This window comes from Letharia columbiana (genome assembly GCF_014066305.1).
Source record: "Letharia columbiana isolate WasteWater2 chromosome Unknown Sc0000021_s0, whole genome shotgun sequence".
Classification (NCBI taxonomy): Eukaryota; Fungi; Ascomycota; class Lecanoromycetes; order Lecanorales; family Parmeliaceae; genus Letharia; species Letharia columbiana.
Window position 1 is genome coordinate 607,428 of NW_023501062.1, and position 16,621 is coordinate 624,048.

Genomic DNA, 16,621 nt, shown 5'->3' on the forward strand with positions numbered 1-16,621 from the left:
GTAGACTCTTTCTGCAGCTTATTCACTTCACAAGACGCCCGGTCAACCAATTGAACAAGCGCTGACTAATACACGCGCTTCTATCACTCCACCTTGTCTACGCGACGCCTTCCAATGTATCTTCAAATTGTCTTCATACCTTCCGTAGCTTTGTCTACATACTTGGCAGGCGCACTTGACCTGTTCGGCCAGCTGCTATTGGTCTCATTGCCGACAACTACTGTACAGGATTTGGACCTTATGCCCCGTATCTCATGATTAAAAGGTCCAGATTTTACAGCAGTGCTTGCCAGAAGAGAAGGCTCTGTCTAATTGGGCTTCTTTCCTAGCCGTTCAGACACTGGCCAGATAACAGAGTAAGAGCTACCCATACCCACCACAAGCCGAACTTATTCACGGCTACATAGGTACATCTCGCTCAATGGTCGCTTTCAGTCCTTCCCCTTCTTGACATCTGCAAGCAAACAACAAAGCGGACACGTCATCAACACGGATAATCAGCAAACATTCTCAACACACTTGATTGGTACAGGAACCTCGCGCATCTCGGAACGCTTTCCTCCTGCCGGCTCCAAACAGCCATCCCACCCGGGTGATCGCTAAACCTTGCCAACCTCTCATCTACCCATCTCACTCCTGCCTTGCATAAAGGCCTCGCTTGAGTCATGTCTTCCCGCGCCTTCAGCTCCGTCGTCTTGAATGAGCTGCTCAAGGAGATTGAGCAGATCGAAGAAGGGATTGGTCTTGATGATGAAAAATGGGCGGCAGCCATGACGAAGAAACATTCTCGTGCAATTCAGGAGGAGCCCGTCGTGTACCTGACAGAGGAGGATAATTTCTTAGCAAGACAGTACCTGGCTCGGTACAAAGAGCTGGGCATGGATCTTGCTGACAGAGCCACCCGATTCATCCGTGACAAGCACGCTGCGGATATCAGGGAGTATTTACGGACCAAGCACGAGAACCGGTCTGCCTTGATTGAGCATGATTCTACGGAGGATAATCAATACTTTTTACCTAGTCACGACAGGGCGCCTATGTGCTTTGAGGAATGGTTCGCTGTCACCGAGGTGTGGAGGCTAACACTGGCGATGAAAGAAATTCCTTTCCAAGATGCCGCTTTTGGAACGCCCGAATGTCTTCTCAGTCCTCTGCCAAAGCGTTGGGAGGACAAACTGAACGAATGCATGCAAATCACAGATGCCTCGGCCATCCTCCCCGTCCCCAAAGGCTACGGTCTTTCCATCACGAGACATGATCTCAATTCGATCCTGCCTACGTCAGATGCCAACACAGATTTGTCAGGACTCCTCAGCGACACCATTAGAGATCAGTGGTTCCGGATTCTCATCTCTCACCGAAATCAGCGCAAGCCTGGCAGCACCGTTGTTGTTCCCTCCGATAGTCTGGATTTGGCTGCTGCAACACCTCAAGAGGTTTCGGAAAAGGCGATGTTGGTGAACGCGGACATCGATATGATCCTGTTCCCGACTGTCATCAAAGAGCAGGACCACTGCATCCTCCTCGCGGCGTGTCCACAGAGGCGTGCGATTGCTGTCTACGACTCTCTGGGACCCGAGTCGACCAAGGCACTGCAAAAGAAGCGTCCTTGGATCAAGGAGGGAGAAGTACAATTGGAAGAGACGGTTTGGAAGGTGATGTGGCTTCAATGCACACTGCAAGGCGAAGAGGCTGCGAGTGGAGTTTTCATGTTCATCACTGCCTTGTTGCTCTGTCGGAACGAAACCCTTGTTGGCGGCTATTCCAAAGATGACTCGTTGTTTCTAAGACGGTACATTGCGGCGGTCATCTGCATGGGGGAATTGCCAGAAGATTTCTAGATTGCAGCATGTACCGCTTCGTGCTGGTTATGGTACGGATGAAGGCAGCTCACAGCGAAATCACTTCTTTTTGCAATCGATGGTCTGTGGGGGCACCTCGGTGGAGTTTGAAGAGACAATTAGCACATAGAATCAACCATCATTGTTGGCAACCACAATTGCATCTCATACCTACCTCCCTAAACAGCAGGGGTGTCATGACTCCTTAACGGCGATTAGAGAGCTTGCGCGGTCACAGGAAAAGACCTTTTTAGGGCCTTCAACCGCCATGTTACCGTTTTCCCTGCATCTTCCTATATGGAGAATTTATCAGCGCTTCGCCACAAACATCATGGTTTTTCAGTCACCCTCTTCCACCCGAGGTTTCCCGCGCTTGAAAACAATACATCTTCTTATGCAAGCAGAAAGGATTCTCGGCAAGCATCCGGGTCATACCACGTCACTAGTAATATCAAGACCTGTGGGGGAAGGCTCCCATGTTAACGGTCAGTCGACAAAGAAGCAAACTCTTCGGTCGCGAGCATACCACGCGAAGAAGGACCCTCTGGTGCGTGGACCCTCCAGCAACCCCCCTTGCAACACGCGGGATTACCCTAGGAGCGAAGCACGTACGAAGGCCGGCGTAAAAAGTCCTAGATGCCAATAATCTTACGCGCAAGATCTCAAATTGCGATGAAGAGCACAAGGTACCCGGCTCAATCATAGGAGTCACCATACACTAGCGTCGCCGGAGGTACCTGGACTAAAGTATGTATATGCGCCCGTATCGCTTTGCTAAAAAGAAAGCCAGAAAAAGCAAGTCCAAGTGGAAGCGACCGCAGCATGTTAAAAGACCTGCGATGATATATGATCAGTTGTCCCGGAGAGGTCTCTGTTTGAAAAAGTCATCAACTGTGTTCTTCACGATCATTGTATGTTTTATGGCTAGCGATCCTTCACATAGCAGCAAAGTCGCAATCATGACATGGATGAGCTATGAACCCTATCGTCAGATTTACCGTCTTCTGGAGGATAGAACGGCTGTTGAGCAAGGTCATAATATTTGCAAAACCGGCCAAGAGTACGGCAGGAGAGCTTAAGGTTGACGTTCACGTTCGGTCGTGCGCGTCCAGATTGTCTAGCTCGCCGTAGTCGATCTCCCCAACCCCAAGGCGCTGTGCAATGAACTTACTCTCAATTTCTCCGGCGCCACTTTCAACCATGCCCTCAAGTGCCGTCGCGGCCCTCGCCAACAGGCGGCTTGAAACCTCAACGCCAGCACGTCTCGGTAGCAATAAGTTGGCTACTCGACTCGTCTGGGTCGCCGCCATGAAAATGTATCCAACCATGAACGGAAGCTGATTCTCTTTCTCCAAATAGCCGGGACCAAACATCTCGAGCAACTGAGGTTTGCACACGTCGTTGACGTTGCGTAAGAGCATCCAACAAAATCTGTGCATTCGTAGGTAATCGACGCTCATTTCAAGTGTTTCGGCGTGTAGGGCATTGGCGAGATCTCCGAGAAAGTCGGTTGTCGGCATCGATCCGCTGTTGCTTTTGGGTTTGCGCATGAGCGAGCCGGACGCAGCAGTCTTGACCTTGGTGGACTTTTTCTCCGCATTCTCACTCTCACTATCGTCCTCTATCTTTGCTTCTATTATCGGTTTAATACCGTCAGGCGTCCAAGTCACGGTATGCTGATTTTGACAGTATCTCCCCTTAAAGAGCGCACCAACAGCGCACAGTTCAGACAGAGCTCTCGGGCCTTTGGCAGAAGCTATCGCAGCACCTCTCCTACGGTTGCGGGCAAACGCAGTGGCAGAGTATGCCACGCTCAAAAGGAAACGCTTAAGATATCCCTCCAAGTCTTTTGGAGGATCACCAACAAAGAACTTCTCGGTACTTTGTAATGCAATGAGCAACTCCATGTCTTTCCATGCTTTCGATAGGAACTTCTCCTGCCGGATAGCATTATACAGGTGACCAGTGTACATGATTGAGCCCCAGGCGTTGGCGAAAGCGATGCCCACTTCTTGTGCTGTCTTTTGGATGGCAAACGAGAAGAGGCCGCAGATAAGAGGGTATTGTTTCAGCAGTCGGAAAGGCTCCGGAGGTGGCAGCGTCACTGCGGCTTTGACCTGTTCGAGCGTCTGTTAGCCAAGTTGAAAAGTCCAGAACTCCTGTCCTTACTGCTTTCATCTTATCCGCTACCATATCGTGGCGTATCCACTCTTCAATGACTCTGAGGCTCTCGTTGAGCTGGAAGTCGTTCTGCCTGGGCCAGTTTTCAACACGGAGTGATTTATGGAAATCGAAATTCTGCGAGATAGACGCCCTGATAGCGTTGGCAGTCTGTTGAAGCTCTGCATGTCCACGGGCGACATCTCGACCGAGGACGTGTTGAGCATCGAGGAAGCACTGGGCAGCGAATACAAGCCACAGCGGGATGAGTCTTCCAGGGGCCATTTGACGGATGCCTCGGATGAGCTCGTCCTCCGCTAACGGTGACTTTGAAGTGATCATGGTCATAAGCATCAGGTCAGGAAATGCTTCCATCAAAACAAGGCTATCATCGTGGACCTTGTCCCTGGCGGATTTCTTAGTCCAATCGTTTCTCATGTCACGGGCTCCAAAGTGACCAGGCTTATAGATTGGGACAGAGTCAGGACTTATGATTCTTTGCAGGCCTTCAAGAACGATGTATGTGGGCACCATGACCTCCTCTGCCAGATCGTAAACCTCAAAGTTGAAAAGGTCATTCGATTGTTGTTTGCTGCTTGGGTCGTGACCGCGATGTAAGCACTGAACGCTATAAAAAATGTGCATGATACTCTCGTAGTCGGACTTTTCCGGAAATCGCTGCAAGCAATCCTGCTCCATACTGCGGACAAAATCGATGGCGGTGTTCGTTGTTATAGAGACCGCAACAAGGCTTAGGCCGCCATCTCTGTAGTTTGCCCATAGCTGGCGAAGGAAAGAGCGGATATTTCTCACGTCCTGGAACAGACAGTGAGCCGCCAGATATTGCTCCTCTGTGCTTCGCAACTTTTCCGCTTCATAGGTAGGTTCCGGAACAGCCTTATTACCTGTTTCCTGCTTGACATCAGGCGCATCAAGGAATGTTTGAGAAGGTTCTTGGATGTCTAATCCAACAAACATGTTGCTGATTTGTCCATTGATCTGTGTGTCTGAATTTCCTTGTCCATTCCCATTTGAGGATGGCTTTGAGAGAAAGTCGTCTATCAACTCGGGTGGCATACGAGGCTTGAGTATCTCACGTGTGCGCTCGAGGATGTCGAGAAAGTAGGCATGGCTCTTGTTGCTGTCAACGGACCTCTCAGCCTCTACCCGGCTACGGCACCAAGTGTTGTGTTGCTGGCGGAGCTCTACGGCGCGATTGAGAGCCCTGGCCAGAGTCGCCGGTACTTCTACCGCTGGCTTGGTGAATCGAGCAATGCATTCAGCCAAAGTAACAAAGTCCTTGACTTGTATGGTGTACTTGGGTGCATCTGCTGAGATTTGGAGATCTTTCAACGGCGCTGCATCTTCTTTAGCCACATCTTTGGCTTTCTTGCGTGCCGCTCCCTTCAGTCGCTGCGAGGGACGAGCGGGTTGGTGCAAAGAGGTAGGCGGAACAGTTGGGGATAGAAGGTCGGCAGGATAGCCGCATTGCTTTGCTTTGACCGCGAGCCATTTGGCAATGGAGTCAGTGTCTTGTTTGTAGGTCTGGTAATTCGATTGGAGGAAGTTGGGCAACATGATGACTGTGGGATAGGACTTGGCTCATCAACACATTGAAAAGTTTTCACGGTTGTGAAAGCTGAGTGAAGGTAGTGAGTAAAAAGGTAGGGAGGGGACAAAGAAATGCGGAAGTCTGAGGACTACGAGAGAATGTTTGATGCAGTGCATAGATAGGGTAGTGGAACTAAATTTGATGGGGGAATGTGGAGAGCGGAATGGTCCCACCAAAAGAGGTCGGCAACTAAAAGTCCTGGACGCCGAGACTTCTGCGCCAATATCTCGGATGACGCCCCCGCCTAAAGGGCTATCTGAACAATGCGCTTGAGAATTATGTCGGAACTGCACCTAGTCCCAGCCAGGTTTAGGGCCTAACGCCCCGATGACGCCCAAAAGAGGTCCCGCCAATTCAATTCACACGCTTCCAAAGCCGAGTCTCAAGCCAGTAACCTAAGGTATACCAATGAGTTCATGAGTGTAGCTCGTGTGATAGAATCGCAGGCATATGTCGCCATGGAACCGTCTTTCGACATCATATGCCAAAGCAACGAGCGAAAACGCAATCGTTCGTGGTGAAAAAGCATTGTGGTTAGGGTCGGTAGGGGAAAATTTCTTTGTAGGCATGTAGCACCTAGAATGAAACATGAGCAAGAACTGGACCGCCGGACCAATGAAGTCTGTGGTCTTACAAGGTTATGTTCATCGATACTTTCCCAGTCAGAACGGCTTCTAATCTGGTTGGAACAACGAAAAGCGTGCTTGCTGGGCTTGTTCTCGTTACGGATGTGGTCATTTCCTAGTTTTTCAATGCCATGCCTGTTCAAAATAGATTCCGGGGCCAACTGCACACCAGTGACCTGACCGATCGCGTCCTGGGCCGCGAGGGTGGCTAAGATCGTGTTTGGAATCCCATTGAGCAGCTGAAGCTTCAAGGACTGTCAGAGCTTCGTATCTTCGCTGTGCAAGGACCATGTTTGGTTGAAGAGTCGAGGTATGGTGCGGCACCGGGGTAGCTTCAAAGAAAGACGTAGACGAAGACAGAAAGAACACGAAGTAGTGACTCAAGTAGTTGATGGAGTTCAGACTCTGCCCACTCGGGTTGGTCATTAGCTTACTGCATGTACATTTTCGCTAGCCGTTGTCGGCATGGAAACCGCACTAGTCCTTGACAAGAAGATTTCCAAAGCGAGTAACAATTACATACTGCATAAAGAATCTACGTTGTCTTCCAGCTACTTCAACTGCTGTGGTGAGTACCTTTTATCTTTCTCTTGCCGAACTGCCTTCTTCAACAAAGAAGACATTTAGCAGTTTCTACTTCATACACTCCAGCGGGCTAATGTCTGTCGTTCCGGCATTTCTGGAGACGTACTCTGCCTACGAAGCTTGCCTTTCTCATGTCGCTGAAGGACCCAAAGCGAGCCATCAAACAATAATAGCGTCTTCTGAAATGTTTCATGACCTTCAGGACAAACGATCCAATAGCGTCGAGCATAACATTTGACAGTTTACCATGCGTGCTAGATAATTTTATGAACTGCTCTTGTAGGACAGCTTCAGTTGTCGGCTGCTCGTTCAGTGTTGATTACCTCCTAGTAAGTCTACGATCGGATTGATACTGTTGTGGTTTAGCTTTAGCCTTGGGTGTCTTCTTGAAAGACGTTTCCCAAGAGGTTTATGTTGTGAAGGTGATAATAAAAAATATCGGTCAATGTATCACAAGCAGAAACAGACTACCAAAATGAGAAACAGACTACCAAAATGAGAAAGGAGAACTCTGTCTAAGCGATAATTGAAGACTGTGCACGGCGGAAATAGGCAGTATAAAAGAATGTTGATAAAGATAATGCTATGAGATTGGGTCAAAGTTCTTGGTCGCCCTTGTTGCACGGTTTTCCCACCTACACTTCGGAACTCCAAGACGCGTAATCGATCGCAGTCGTAGTCTTAGCGCCCGCAGGATGGGCACCTCTCGATCCTGAGATGCTTGATATTGCATGTTCTCCCATTACGGAGTACGGTCTGGCACTTGGTTTGGTGGCTCTTGCACACGCCGTTGGAGTTGCGACAATTGCCCTTCATGCCTTTCCCGGGACCTCCACAATGGTGCGATTTCGTCATTCTGTTTGAAGTATAGGGTGCGTTTTATGATGTGGATTGAAGGTTCAAGTGCTGTGGTGTGTGGGATATTATGATTTGTTATCGTAGCTGTAGTCCATGCTAAAAGAAGAGTTGTAAATGTGAAGACGAAAAACGAAGAATATGTAGGCATAATTGAGCCTTGACTGGTGCAAAGAGTTTTTGATGGCCGATTTCAAAGAGCGCTTTGATCTCTTTAAGTTTCGTCGCGAAGGGGCTTTGTTCTGTTAGGTGCCCAGAGAAAGGGAATTTGTCCGTGCATAAAGAAAGGTGTCACAACATACAGTACGACAGAGCAGATGCATTAATCCAGAAGGACCACTCGGCGGAAAGCCGAGTAACAAAGAGAGCACAACGCATAAATAGAAACATCTAAAACAAAACAGAAAAGCAACATAGTTGTTGAGACAAAGAAATGGTGTCAAGGGCTTAAATCCATGCAAGGGGCTTCTTAGTCCGTTCGCAAACATGGTATCAATGGAGTTTGGCGATTGTTTCATTGGTCCTTGTTGCATCACATCTGCTGGGCAGCAGCTATTCAAATAAGGAGAAACTTTCGCACCTCTGCACATCATCCATCTAAGCATCCTCTGTTTCCAACCGAGACGCCAGGCTCAATTCAACGCCCATATTCATGGCTTCGAAATCTACAGAAAACGATCAAGATATTCGATCAGATCCACCGACGATGACGGCACTCACCTTGCAAGAGATGAAAGATGGAGTACCCGCACCATCTGAGAATGACTCGATACATTCCAGCTCTGCACATTCCGACACTTCAACTCTGAATTACGACCAGGAGTCCTACGATCTGTTCAAACTCCGCGTTGAAAGGCTTTGCCAGATTCTCTGGCCTCCGCAGAGATCCATCAGACAAGCTTTGTCAAACAGCAAAACAGCAACACGTATGCGTGCAAGCAAATTCTTCCGTCTCATCATTCGCTCTCAGAAAGCACCACTCATCGAGCGCCTCCGAGGCGGCGACTACAACCGCATTGTGGGTATAACACTGCCGCTGTCAAAAGACGAAGAGAGTCGCAATCGCAATCTCATTCTTCGGGTACCACGATGGGGCCAAGGCCAAACCGAAAGGGTAGTTGCCACTCTCGACTACTTGCGACGGAAGTCTACAATCCCAATAGCCACCACTATTGCGAAGGACTTCAGTAAAGAAAATCCGCTAGAGAGCCCCTACATTATTCAGAATCGCATCCCCGGAAGTAACCTCGAGGTTCTGTGGGCCGAATTAAATCATTCGCAACGATGCACCGTCGCTTGTGAAGTAGGTCGTGTGATAAAAAGTCTTTTGGCACTCGAAAGTCCGGTGACAGGCCATGTCGAAGCATACTCCAATGGCATGGGGAGTACAGAGCCCCATACTATTGTCCCATTCGACTTGAAGAGTGCTGGTGGAGATCAATTCGAAGAGCCAGAGCAGCAAGCTTCAATTATCGAGGGAAATCCGCGTGAGAGCCAAACTACTCTGGACTTCTTCAAGTGTCAAATTGGGCGCTGGCGGGCAGTCGATGTCGCGAGAGACTCCCCTATGGTTGATCGGACGGTTGGCCTCTGGGATGGCGTGCTTAAAGTCGTCGAAGAAATGAACGACCTGGACTTATTCATGCCGAGATCTCATTGCCTCTGCCATGTTGACCTACATCCTCGTAATATCATGGCAAGCATAAGGCCGTTCGGCTGTATTCAAATCACAGGAATTCTCGATTGGGACGAAGCAGTCATGGCACCAAAGTTCGTGAACTGTGAGCCTCCAGGATGGCTCTGGGGTTTCGATCCGGATGATCTTCCGCACGATGATTTACCCACTTGGCCATATGAGAGACCGGGAGCCAACGAGGTGCCCTCAACGTTGCAGAGTCAAGAGCTCAAGCGCATTTTTGAACATCACGCTGGATCTGAATACGTAAGCCTAGCGTACCATGAGCAGTACCGCATGAGCCGGGGCCTGTTCCGACTGGCAGTGTTCGGGCTGACTTCAAGCGAGAACTACAGCACAGCGGAGAGGATAATTTGTGATTGGGAGAGGCTTCGTCAGTCTTTGATATGGTGAGACTGGGAGAAGGATGGAAGGTTACAAGTCTGATGATCCCTAACACGGGATGTGTTGGTCGGTATCAATAGGTACTTACTTGAGAAATGCACAGTCCATCTTCCTTCGGGGATCGCCTTTGAAAGGTGCTTTAATTCAGCCTCGAGAGTCTACCATCACCCTAGACCCATGTAGATCGTCGCTGAGCTCCCGAGTTCTTCTTTCTGTTGGGCCGTGACTAGAGCGGTGCTAATTGCCACTCTACCACGAGAGCTACCGGGCGAAAGGTCGTCCCTGACCAGAAATCAATACTCGCGCCAACTTCACCTTAAACTTGACTTTCTTCACGCCTCACACTAGCCATTCTTGTGTTGGACCGATTCGACTTGATCTTCCTCATTTTCTTGCACTGGATTTCGCCAGCGCTGAGACCGACACGTCATTTTTCATCGTCTGTTCCCCTTCAAACAAGTGTTTTCCCGCCGCAAACGGTGGTGTTGTGGTCACGGAAACAGCGTGGGACCGGCGACCGGCTTACAGCAAACATCTTTTCAGGTTCGGTTGAATCAAGTCCGGGTAGCTAGTGTAACACAATTTCGATTTCACAGCTGGAACTTCGTGGACTACTCCAGATGACAACAACACCTACTCTGCATGAGCAGTATCCGTCAGTACGCGCTGAGTCTATACGTCGTTCAAAGAGTAAAGTAATGGAGTCCTGTAGCGGCAGTCGTGACTTGTGAAAGACTGGGAGCGAGAGCGGCCGATAATAGTGTCTAACCAAGCGTGCTGTCTCCGGTCTTGGCAAGCCTTGGGCAGCACAGAGGGCAAGTGTAAAAATCGATCAAATAAAACACACCCTTCCGCTTTGCAACCGCGCGCTACATGGACGCAACGTTGTAGTGGGAATATTACTTACCCTATCCCTTTGTTTGTGTTCGGTACGTACAGGCTAGCAGGGGTCGAGCGTAGGGATTATCATTTGTCTCAGAACTTTGCTAACTCATGAGCGCGGCAAGCTATCAAGACCCCTACATTTACTAGCATGTACGTACCGAACACAAGTAAAGGAATAAAATGAGTTGGAAAAAAAGTTGACTTCTGGAAATGGTTCTAATTGCTGCGCTCAAGGTTCCATTAAATAAAGTATATTCTATTCTTAATTGAATTTGCAACTCAACAAATTTCGTCATACTTTTAGACTCCCTCCATAGAGAGATTTATTTCCATTGAGAGCTCAGAGTCTGGATTCATTTCAATGTTCGAATTTCACAGTTAGAAGTTACTGAAGTTACTAACGTTGGGGCCCAATTCTTATCACCTTAAATTAGATCCGCCGTAGGGTTGTTGGTCGCAACCCTGAATAATGTCAGGAGTTCATTGCCTTTCTTGTCACATCGAAATTGATACGAGCGATCGCGGCTCTATTTTACAGTCTCAGCTCTAGTAATCGATGGTACTTTTTCTGCACTACCAAGTCATCAAACGAAATTCTCAATAATCCGAATTTAACAATTTCGCTCGCTGCGTGGGATGTTGTAGGAGATCCCGAGCATCCGAATCAAAGCGATAAGTATCCGCAAGCCGCAGCTTTTGTTGTATCATAATACGGTAAAACCAACAGCTCTGGTGGATACGAGTAATGTCGTTAGATAAGTACGTCTATCATTATCTGATTCTTATCTCTCGGAATCATATCTCTTGAGAGCCTTGCGGTGCACCTCAGCACTCTGGCAGCGTAACTGGTCCGCCACCCTCACACGACAGGCCACGCTCTCCATCCTGTTGAAGGAAAGTATCTGAGACGGTACTTCGAAAGATGATGAGACTTGGCAAGGGAGCGGATGTCAGAGCGAGGAAACGCAACGTTCAAGATGATAACGGTCAGTACTGTAAACACACCTTCTGCGACCACTTCCCCTCCGATCTACTAAACATCCCGATCAGCAAGTGTGTTAAACCGACCCTCGAGGTTAATTTGGGGTCAAATCTCGCGCTGAGTACGTACAAACTTGACAGTAGTAACCTGCTGTCAACAAGTGATCGCAGAAGGAGCTTCATAAAATGCAACTTCGTCATGTTTTTAGTAAGTCGGCAGAAATATCTATTTACTCTTATCTGAGAAAATCAAACACGGCTTGGCAGCGGATGATCTTCCAGGAACCTTACGAGTATATTGTCCGCTTAAAATCACGCGTTATGGTTGTTCTTTTACTTCCAAACCAACCCGCACCCCCCAACCACCCGAAACCCCCAACCATGATAGCCACGGATTATGTTTGCAGTGGTAAACACGTTGAGTATCCATCCCGTATCGATCTTCTGGCAAGGCCGAAGATAGCCCGACGCTAGACTTCCTACCCACGTGATTCACTTCTACCGTCGCCGTGCCGGAAACCGGACTTGTTTCACCCGTGTTTATAGTTTTCATGGTTCAATCTCCCTTTTTCTTATCTGCACCCTGATGTTTCAATTTCCCCATTTCGTAGGTTCTCGTATTTGAATGTCACGTCATGCGCCAGCTATACCCATGCTCTAGTCTTGCCGTCAACGTGATTATACGTCGTAACATATGCCTCGATGTCCTTTACCTGATAGTCTTTCTATGACCTACTTTCGGAGATAGTATAGATATCTAGGCCCTTGTGATGGCTTGGGCATGCTGTAGACGTTGTGCACGATGGATCTATACAAGAAAGTTGTGGTTGCACAAGCACAGATTGCTGGCTTTCTGATCTGGACTATGGAAAAGCAAGATAAGCTGTTCGTTCCCGCTCTTTGGTTTTGCACTTCGAGCTCGAGGCAAAGCTTCGGGGTTGGCTTCGCCGCTCGTGCTTCCACGGCCACCTCTTAGTACATGTTTCAACACTATCAATCCATTAATCGGAACCATTCTTGCCGACATACGAACCGGCTAAAATTCCAATGACACATGGGAACGGTGTTTCGCGATTGTGCCCTGGTGAGGCCCGTGACGATCAATCTTCCATTGCGACAAGATATCCAGAAGTCGCAGTCTATGTCTCTTTTCGACGCAGTCACGGGCCCCAGACGGAATCACGAATCGTTTATATCATCCGCGGGCAACATTCCTTTCCTTCAACATCAGAACTCAACATCGTCTCTGAATCATTTCGTCAATTGTAAAACATGAAACCGTCTTCAATAGGGGCTGCACTCTTTTGGCAGGAAGTTCTCTTCTGGTCTTATCCTATCCTAGCGTCCCCAAGGATATCGCCCGAGCTGGCACCCAGCCAAACTGTGGTTTCGAGTACAAGCTCGCCGAGTGTTTCCGTATCCGCTGGCATCTATCATGCCACCCATTCCAGCACCGGGACCGGCAAGACTAGCGAGTCCGACAACGGGGATTCTACGACCGTACCGATGGTTAATTCGCCGTTACTCTTTCCCTCCTTCTCTGAGTGCACATCAGGCGACACAGGCACTGCCACCTTCACATCAGAATTTGCTCACCACACTGGATTCGAAACAATAGCCGAGGACCAGGAATTCTGGAACGATACAGGTGCGGTTTGGGCAGTGAAGATCGTCTCGCCCGGATATTCTATTCAAGAGCTTGGACTCTTCAACGGAGGCAATTCAGATTGGGTGGACAGCACAGCCATAAGTATTGGTTCAGCTAGTTCAACATTTGTGATAACGGTTCCAACTCATGGATGTTTAAGTACGTGCATTCTCCTAAATGTCAACCTATCAAACTTCACCATCACTCCCATGAAGCATTCTTACAGATAATCCTTGTGCTATAGTCTCAAGGCCTGCCATTAGTTGGTCGGTTGAGCCCACCCAAACGACATCCAATGTTGCCAGCACATACACACTCAGCATCTCGGGCGAATACCCTTGCGCTTCTAATACGATCCTTAATCCCCCACAGTGCACACACGATCCTGCGGTAAGTTTCTTTTTCATGTAAAGCCCCTCCCACTCCTTGACTAATACGCGGAATGCAGTACGCTTTGACGGCCGAAAATTGGCTGGAGCAGGACGTCGATCAGCTTTTATACGAATGGTGGTTCGATTCAAGAGATGACGAATGCGATCCTGAGGACTTGGGTAGTTCAACCTTGAAAAACCTCCAGCCGCCTGATACTTCTAGCAATCTGGTATGATAGGTTCCCTTGAAATTGAATCGAGTACCGTCCTGACGAAAAGCAACAGCCATTTCAGTTAGCGTATTGGGCTGCCAATAGCGAGGCGTTCGACTGTACATTTGCTGGAGACAGTTGTACCATTTCAGAAAACCCATGCAGCAATGGTAAACGTTTGCCAACTTTGAAGAGCTTCCTAATCCTTTCCATTTGACTGATAGATGGCTAGGTGGCATACCTCCATGGGCGTTCCTCGCGCTCTCGGCTATCATGAACTTGCACTCTGTCATGGTGGCTATCAACGTAAATCCTGTGTATTTCGGATTATGATCGGATAGGCTGATTTCGGCATCCTAGACCGCGCTTACAAACGCAGTTATCGCCAAGAGCATGGTCACGCAAACAATCCTCGATGATTTCATTGAAGAAAGCGTCTCACCCACCGAGAAGGCCATCCTCGCCCTCACCTTTATTGGTGCTATCGTAGGGGTCGTCGGGATTTTTTGGACTTTACTGATTCCAGCGGCTGTAGTAGAAGATATTGTTGTAGAAGCAGAAGAAATTGGAGTGGCCGTAGGGGAATCGGCCGCAACAGAGGCGGAGGGTTTGGGCACGGCGGCGATAAATCGACTTGGTGAGGGTCTAACGAGCCCAAAGGCCGCTCCAGGCCAAGGCGCCGCAATCTATGGCTCCATACCGGGTGCTTTGATCACTGGTTCAGCGAGTACGTGGAGCAAGATTGTCGCTAACGACGCGTAAGGACGTGCTACTGGTTTACCGCAGGAACAACGACTGACACGTCTCTAGAAATCCTCTCGCCCAGATACAAAACTATGCGGATCTACTTGACCTCAATTGGAATCAAACGCAGACCACGTTGATGAACTACAACGACAACTTGTTTAGCAATAACAGCTGGTCGACGATGCTCATGTAAGTTGTCGGCTGTCCCACTTCTATCATCCTAATTTATTGCATAGGGTGGCTCTTTATGGAGGCATATATGCGGAAAACCATACCTCATGGACGGATACTGAGCTCATAGAGACCTTGAATGTTGATGTAACTTCTCGGATGATCAACAACATCTGGGGTCAAGGACAAGTCTACGTGCAATTCACAGACCTCGAAGACGGTGGGGTTTCCTTGCCAATTGCTCTCATAGAGGACATGTGACTGATGAGGCTCAAAAGGGAATTCGACAACCAAATGCGACCTTGATCTCCATGGTCCCCAGAGCTCAAAATACTGTGCCGATGGTGGAGTGTACTATCTTCAGGCCATGGGTTTCTCAGGCTTGGGAAAACTAGCAAGACCGAACACCAAAGGACCGTATGGTTACGATTCGCTACAGAGTGTTGGTATTGAACCATGGGTGAGCAACCGATGTGATTTCCCAAGCCGATAGGTATCAACTGACTCATGTCTGACTTTGCAAGTGGATATGTGCTGCATCAGCAAAACTTTACAGACAATGTAAGAGAATCCACAGGGAATTTACGATTCCGAACCTGATTCCTGTCATTCATGGACAATGGAAGCGGAGGACTGATTTGGAGAAACTGTACAGATGGCTTGCAAGCGGACTACACAGATGCGTATGCGTTCACAGCTTCACTGAGTGCTATGATCGCGAACAACCTAGGTAGTAGCCAAACATTGATCGGTCAGGTATGAGCTGCTGAAGATAATTGAAGAACTCGAAACTGACCGCTCACCTAGTTACCTGGCGAGTGGAGTCTTCCGGTCTGCGACGGCGGCAAAAACTACTATGGGTGGGATTGGTCCAACACCGGCAGCCGCAACACTAGCACGGGAGACGGTGCTCCTCACGAATGGGTCCCGTGCGCTTGCGGATATCAGGGGAATGAGACATCGCTCTTCTACCAGGCGGCCAACATGTGGAATATGTCGTGGACTGACCAGGTGATACTCCAGCAGTCTTGTGGGAGGACCATGAGCTACAATAACAACCAAGGCTACCTAAACATCATGAGCGGGCCTCCGCCGAGCCACACGATTGATTACTCCGGGTCCAACAGTGCTCTCCTGATCACGTACTCACCGACGTCAGCACCGCCCGTTCCGCAGGATCCTCCATGGTATGTGTGAGAGTTCTTTGGAGCGCGGAATAATGTTGGTTCTGGATCATCGGCGGAAGGTGCTATCCCCTTGGCAACCTTGAACTTTAATCGTATTGTCTTCTTACTATCTGAGTATGTTGAAGACTTTAGGCGTTTTCCCGCCCTGGCGTGCGACTACATTCAGCTCTCACGGTTGTAGACATAGATTATACGTGATTTGCATATCAGCTTCGAGGGTAATAACGGTGCTAGATTCTCACAGAGACAGAACGGACGGGAGATCAATATGGTGTGTTGAGAAGTGATGAACATAGAGAAAGCTATAGACGTAGGCATAGCGAAGATCGAGACTTCAATCTAGCATCGAACTGATTTACAGAGGCCTATTATCTACGCTCATCAAGACGTGTCCTTCATACTGCTGCTGGCAAGGGGCGTGGCAATATTGACAACAACCACGTGCGAACGGAAGAAGGGCCGAATTTGGAGAAGTTCAATACATGCAACGTGCTCTCGGCGAGAGTACGCTTGACGCGCAGAGCCACTGCCGGAGACGATTCTTTCCTATATTTACACTAACGAGGGTCGGATATTCGATAAACGCCGAGAGGCAATAAATTATCTTCTCCGCATTATTATTTCGATTATTATCTTATTATTTTAATATAATTTAATAAA

The 16,621-nt window shown here is 48.7% G+C and overlaps 4 protein-coding genes across 4 annotated transcripts; 3 read left to right on the forward strand and 1 right to left on the reverse strand.

Moving 5' to 3' along the window:
* Positions 1–665: 665 nt before the first annotated feature.
* On the forward strand, positions 666–1,841 carry HO173_006937 (uncharacterized protein; the record flags this gene model as incomplete). The annotated part of the gene is made up of 1 exon (XM_037308843.1): positions 666–1,841. The coding sequence occupies one exon, from the start codon at positions 666–668 to the stop codon at positions 1,839–1,841; it is 1,176 nt and encodes a 391-aa protein (XP_037164388.1).
* Positions 1,842–2,929: 1,088 nt separating this feature from the next.
* HO173_006938 (uncharacterized protein) lies at positions 2,930–5,579 on the reverse strand (the record flags this gene model as incomplete). Its single annotated transcript, XM_037308844.1, has 2 exons — positions 2,930–3,958; positions 4,011–5,579. The coding sequence occupies 2 exons, from the start codon at positions 5,577–5,579 to the stop codon at positions 2,930–2,932; spliced, it is 2,598 nt and encodes an 865-aa protein (XP_037164389.1).
* Positions 5,580–8,331: 2,752 nt separating this feature from the next.
* On the forward strand, positions 8,332–9,768 carry HO173_006939 (uncharacterized protein; the record flags this gene model as incomplete). Its single annotated transcript, XM_037308845.1, has 1 exon — positions 8,332–9,768. The coding sequence occupies one exon, from the start codon at positions 8,332–8,334 to the stop codon at positions 9,766–9,768; it is 1,437 nt and encodes a 478-aa protein (XP_037164390.1).
* A 3,129-nt stretch (positions 9,769–12,897) lies between these two features.
* Positions 12,898–15,971, forward strand: HO173_006940 (uncharacterized protein; the record flags this gene model as incomplete). The annotated part of the gene is made up of 12 exons (XM_037308846.1): positions 12,898–13,432; positions 13,518–13,663; positions 13,722–13,874; positions 13,930–14,026; positions 14,089–14,162; positions 14,217–14,614; positions 14,667–14,792; positions 14,840–14,994; positions 15,053–15,234; positions 15,299–15,335; positions 15,430–15,530; positions 15,582–15,971. 12 exons carry the CDS (start codon positions 12,898–12,900, stop codon positions 15,969–15,971), a joined length of 2,394 nt encoding a protein of 797 aa, XP_037164391.1.
* Positions 15,972–16,621: the final 650 nt, after the last annotated feature.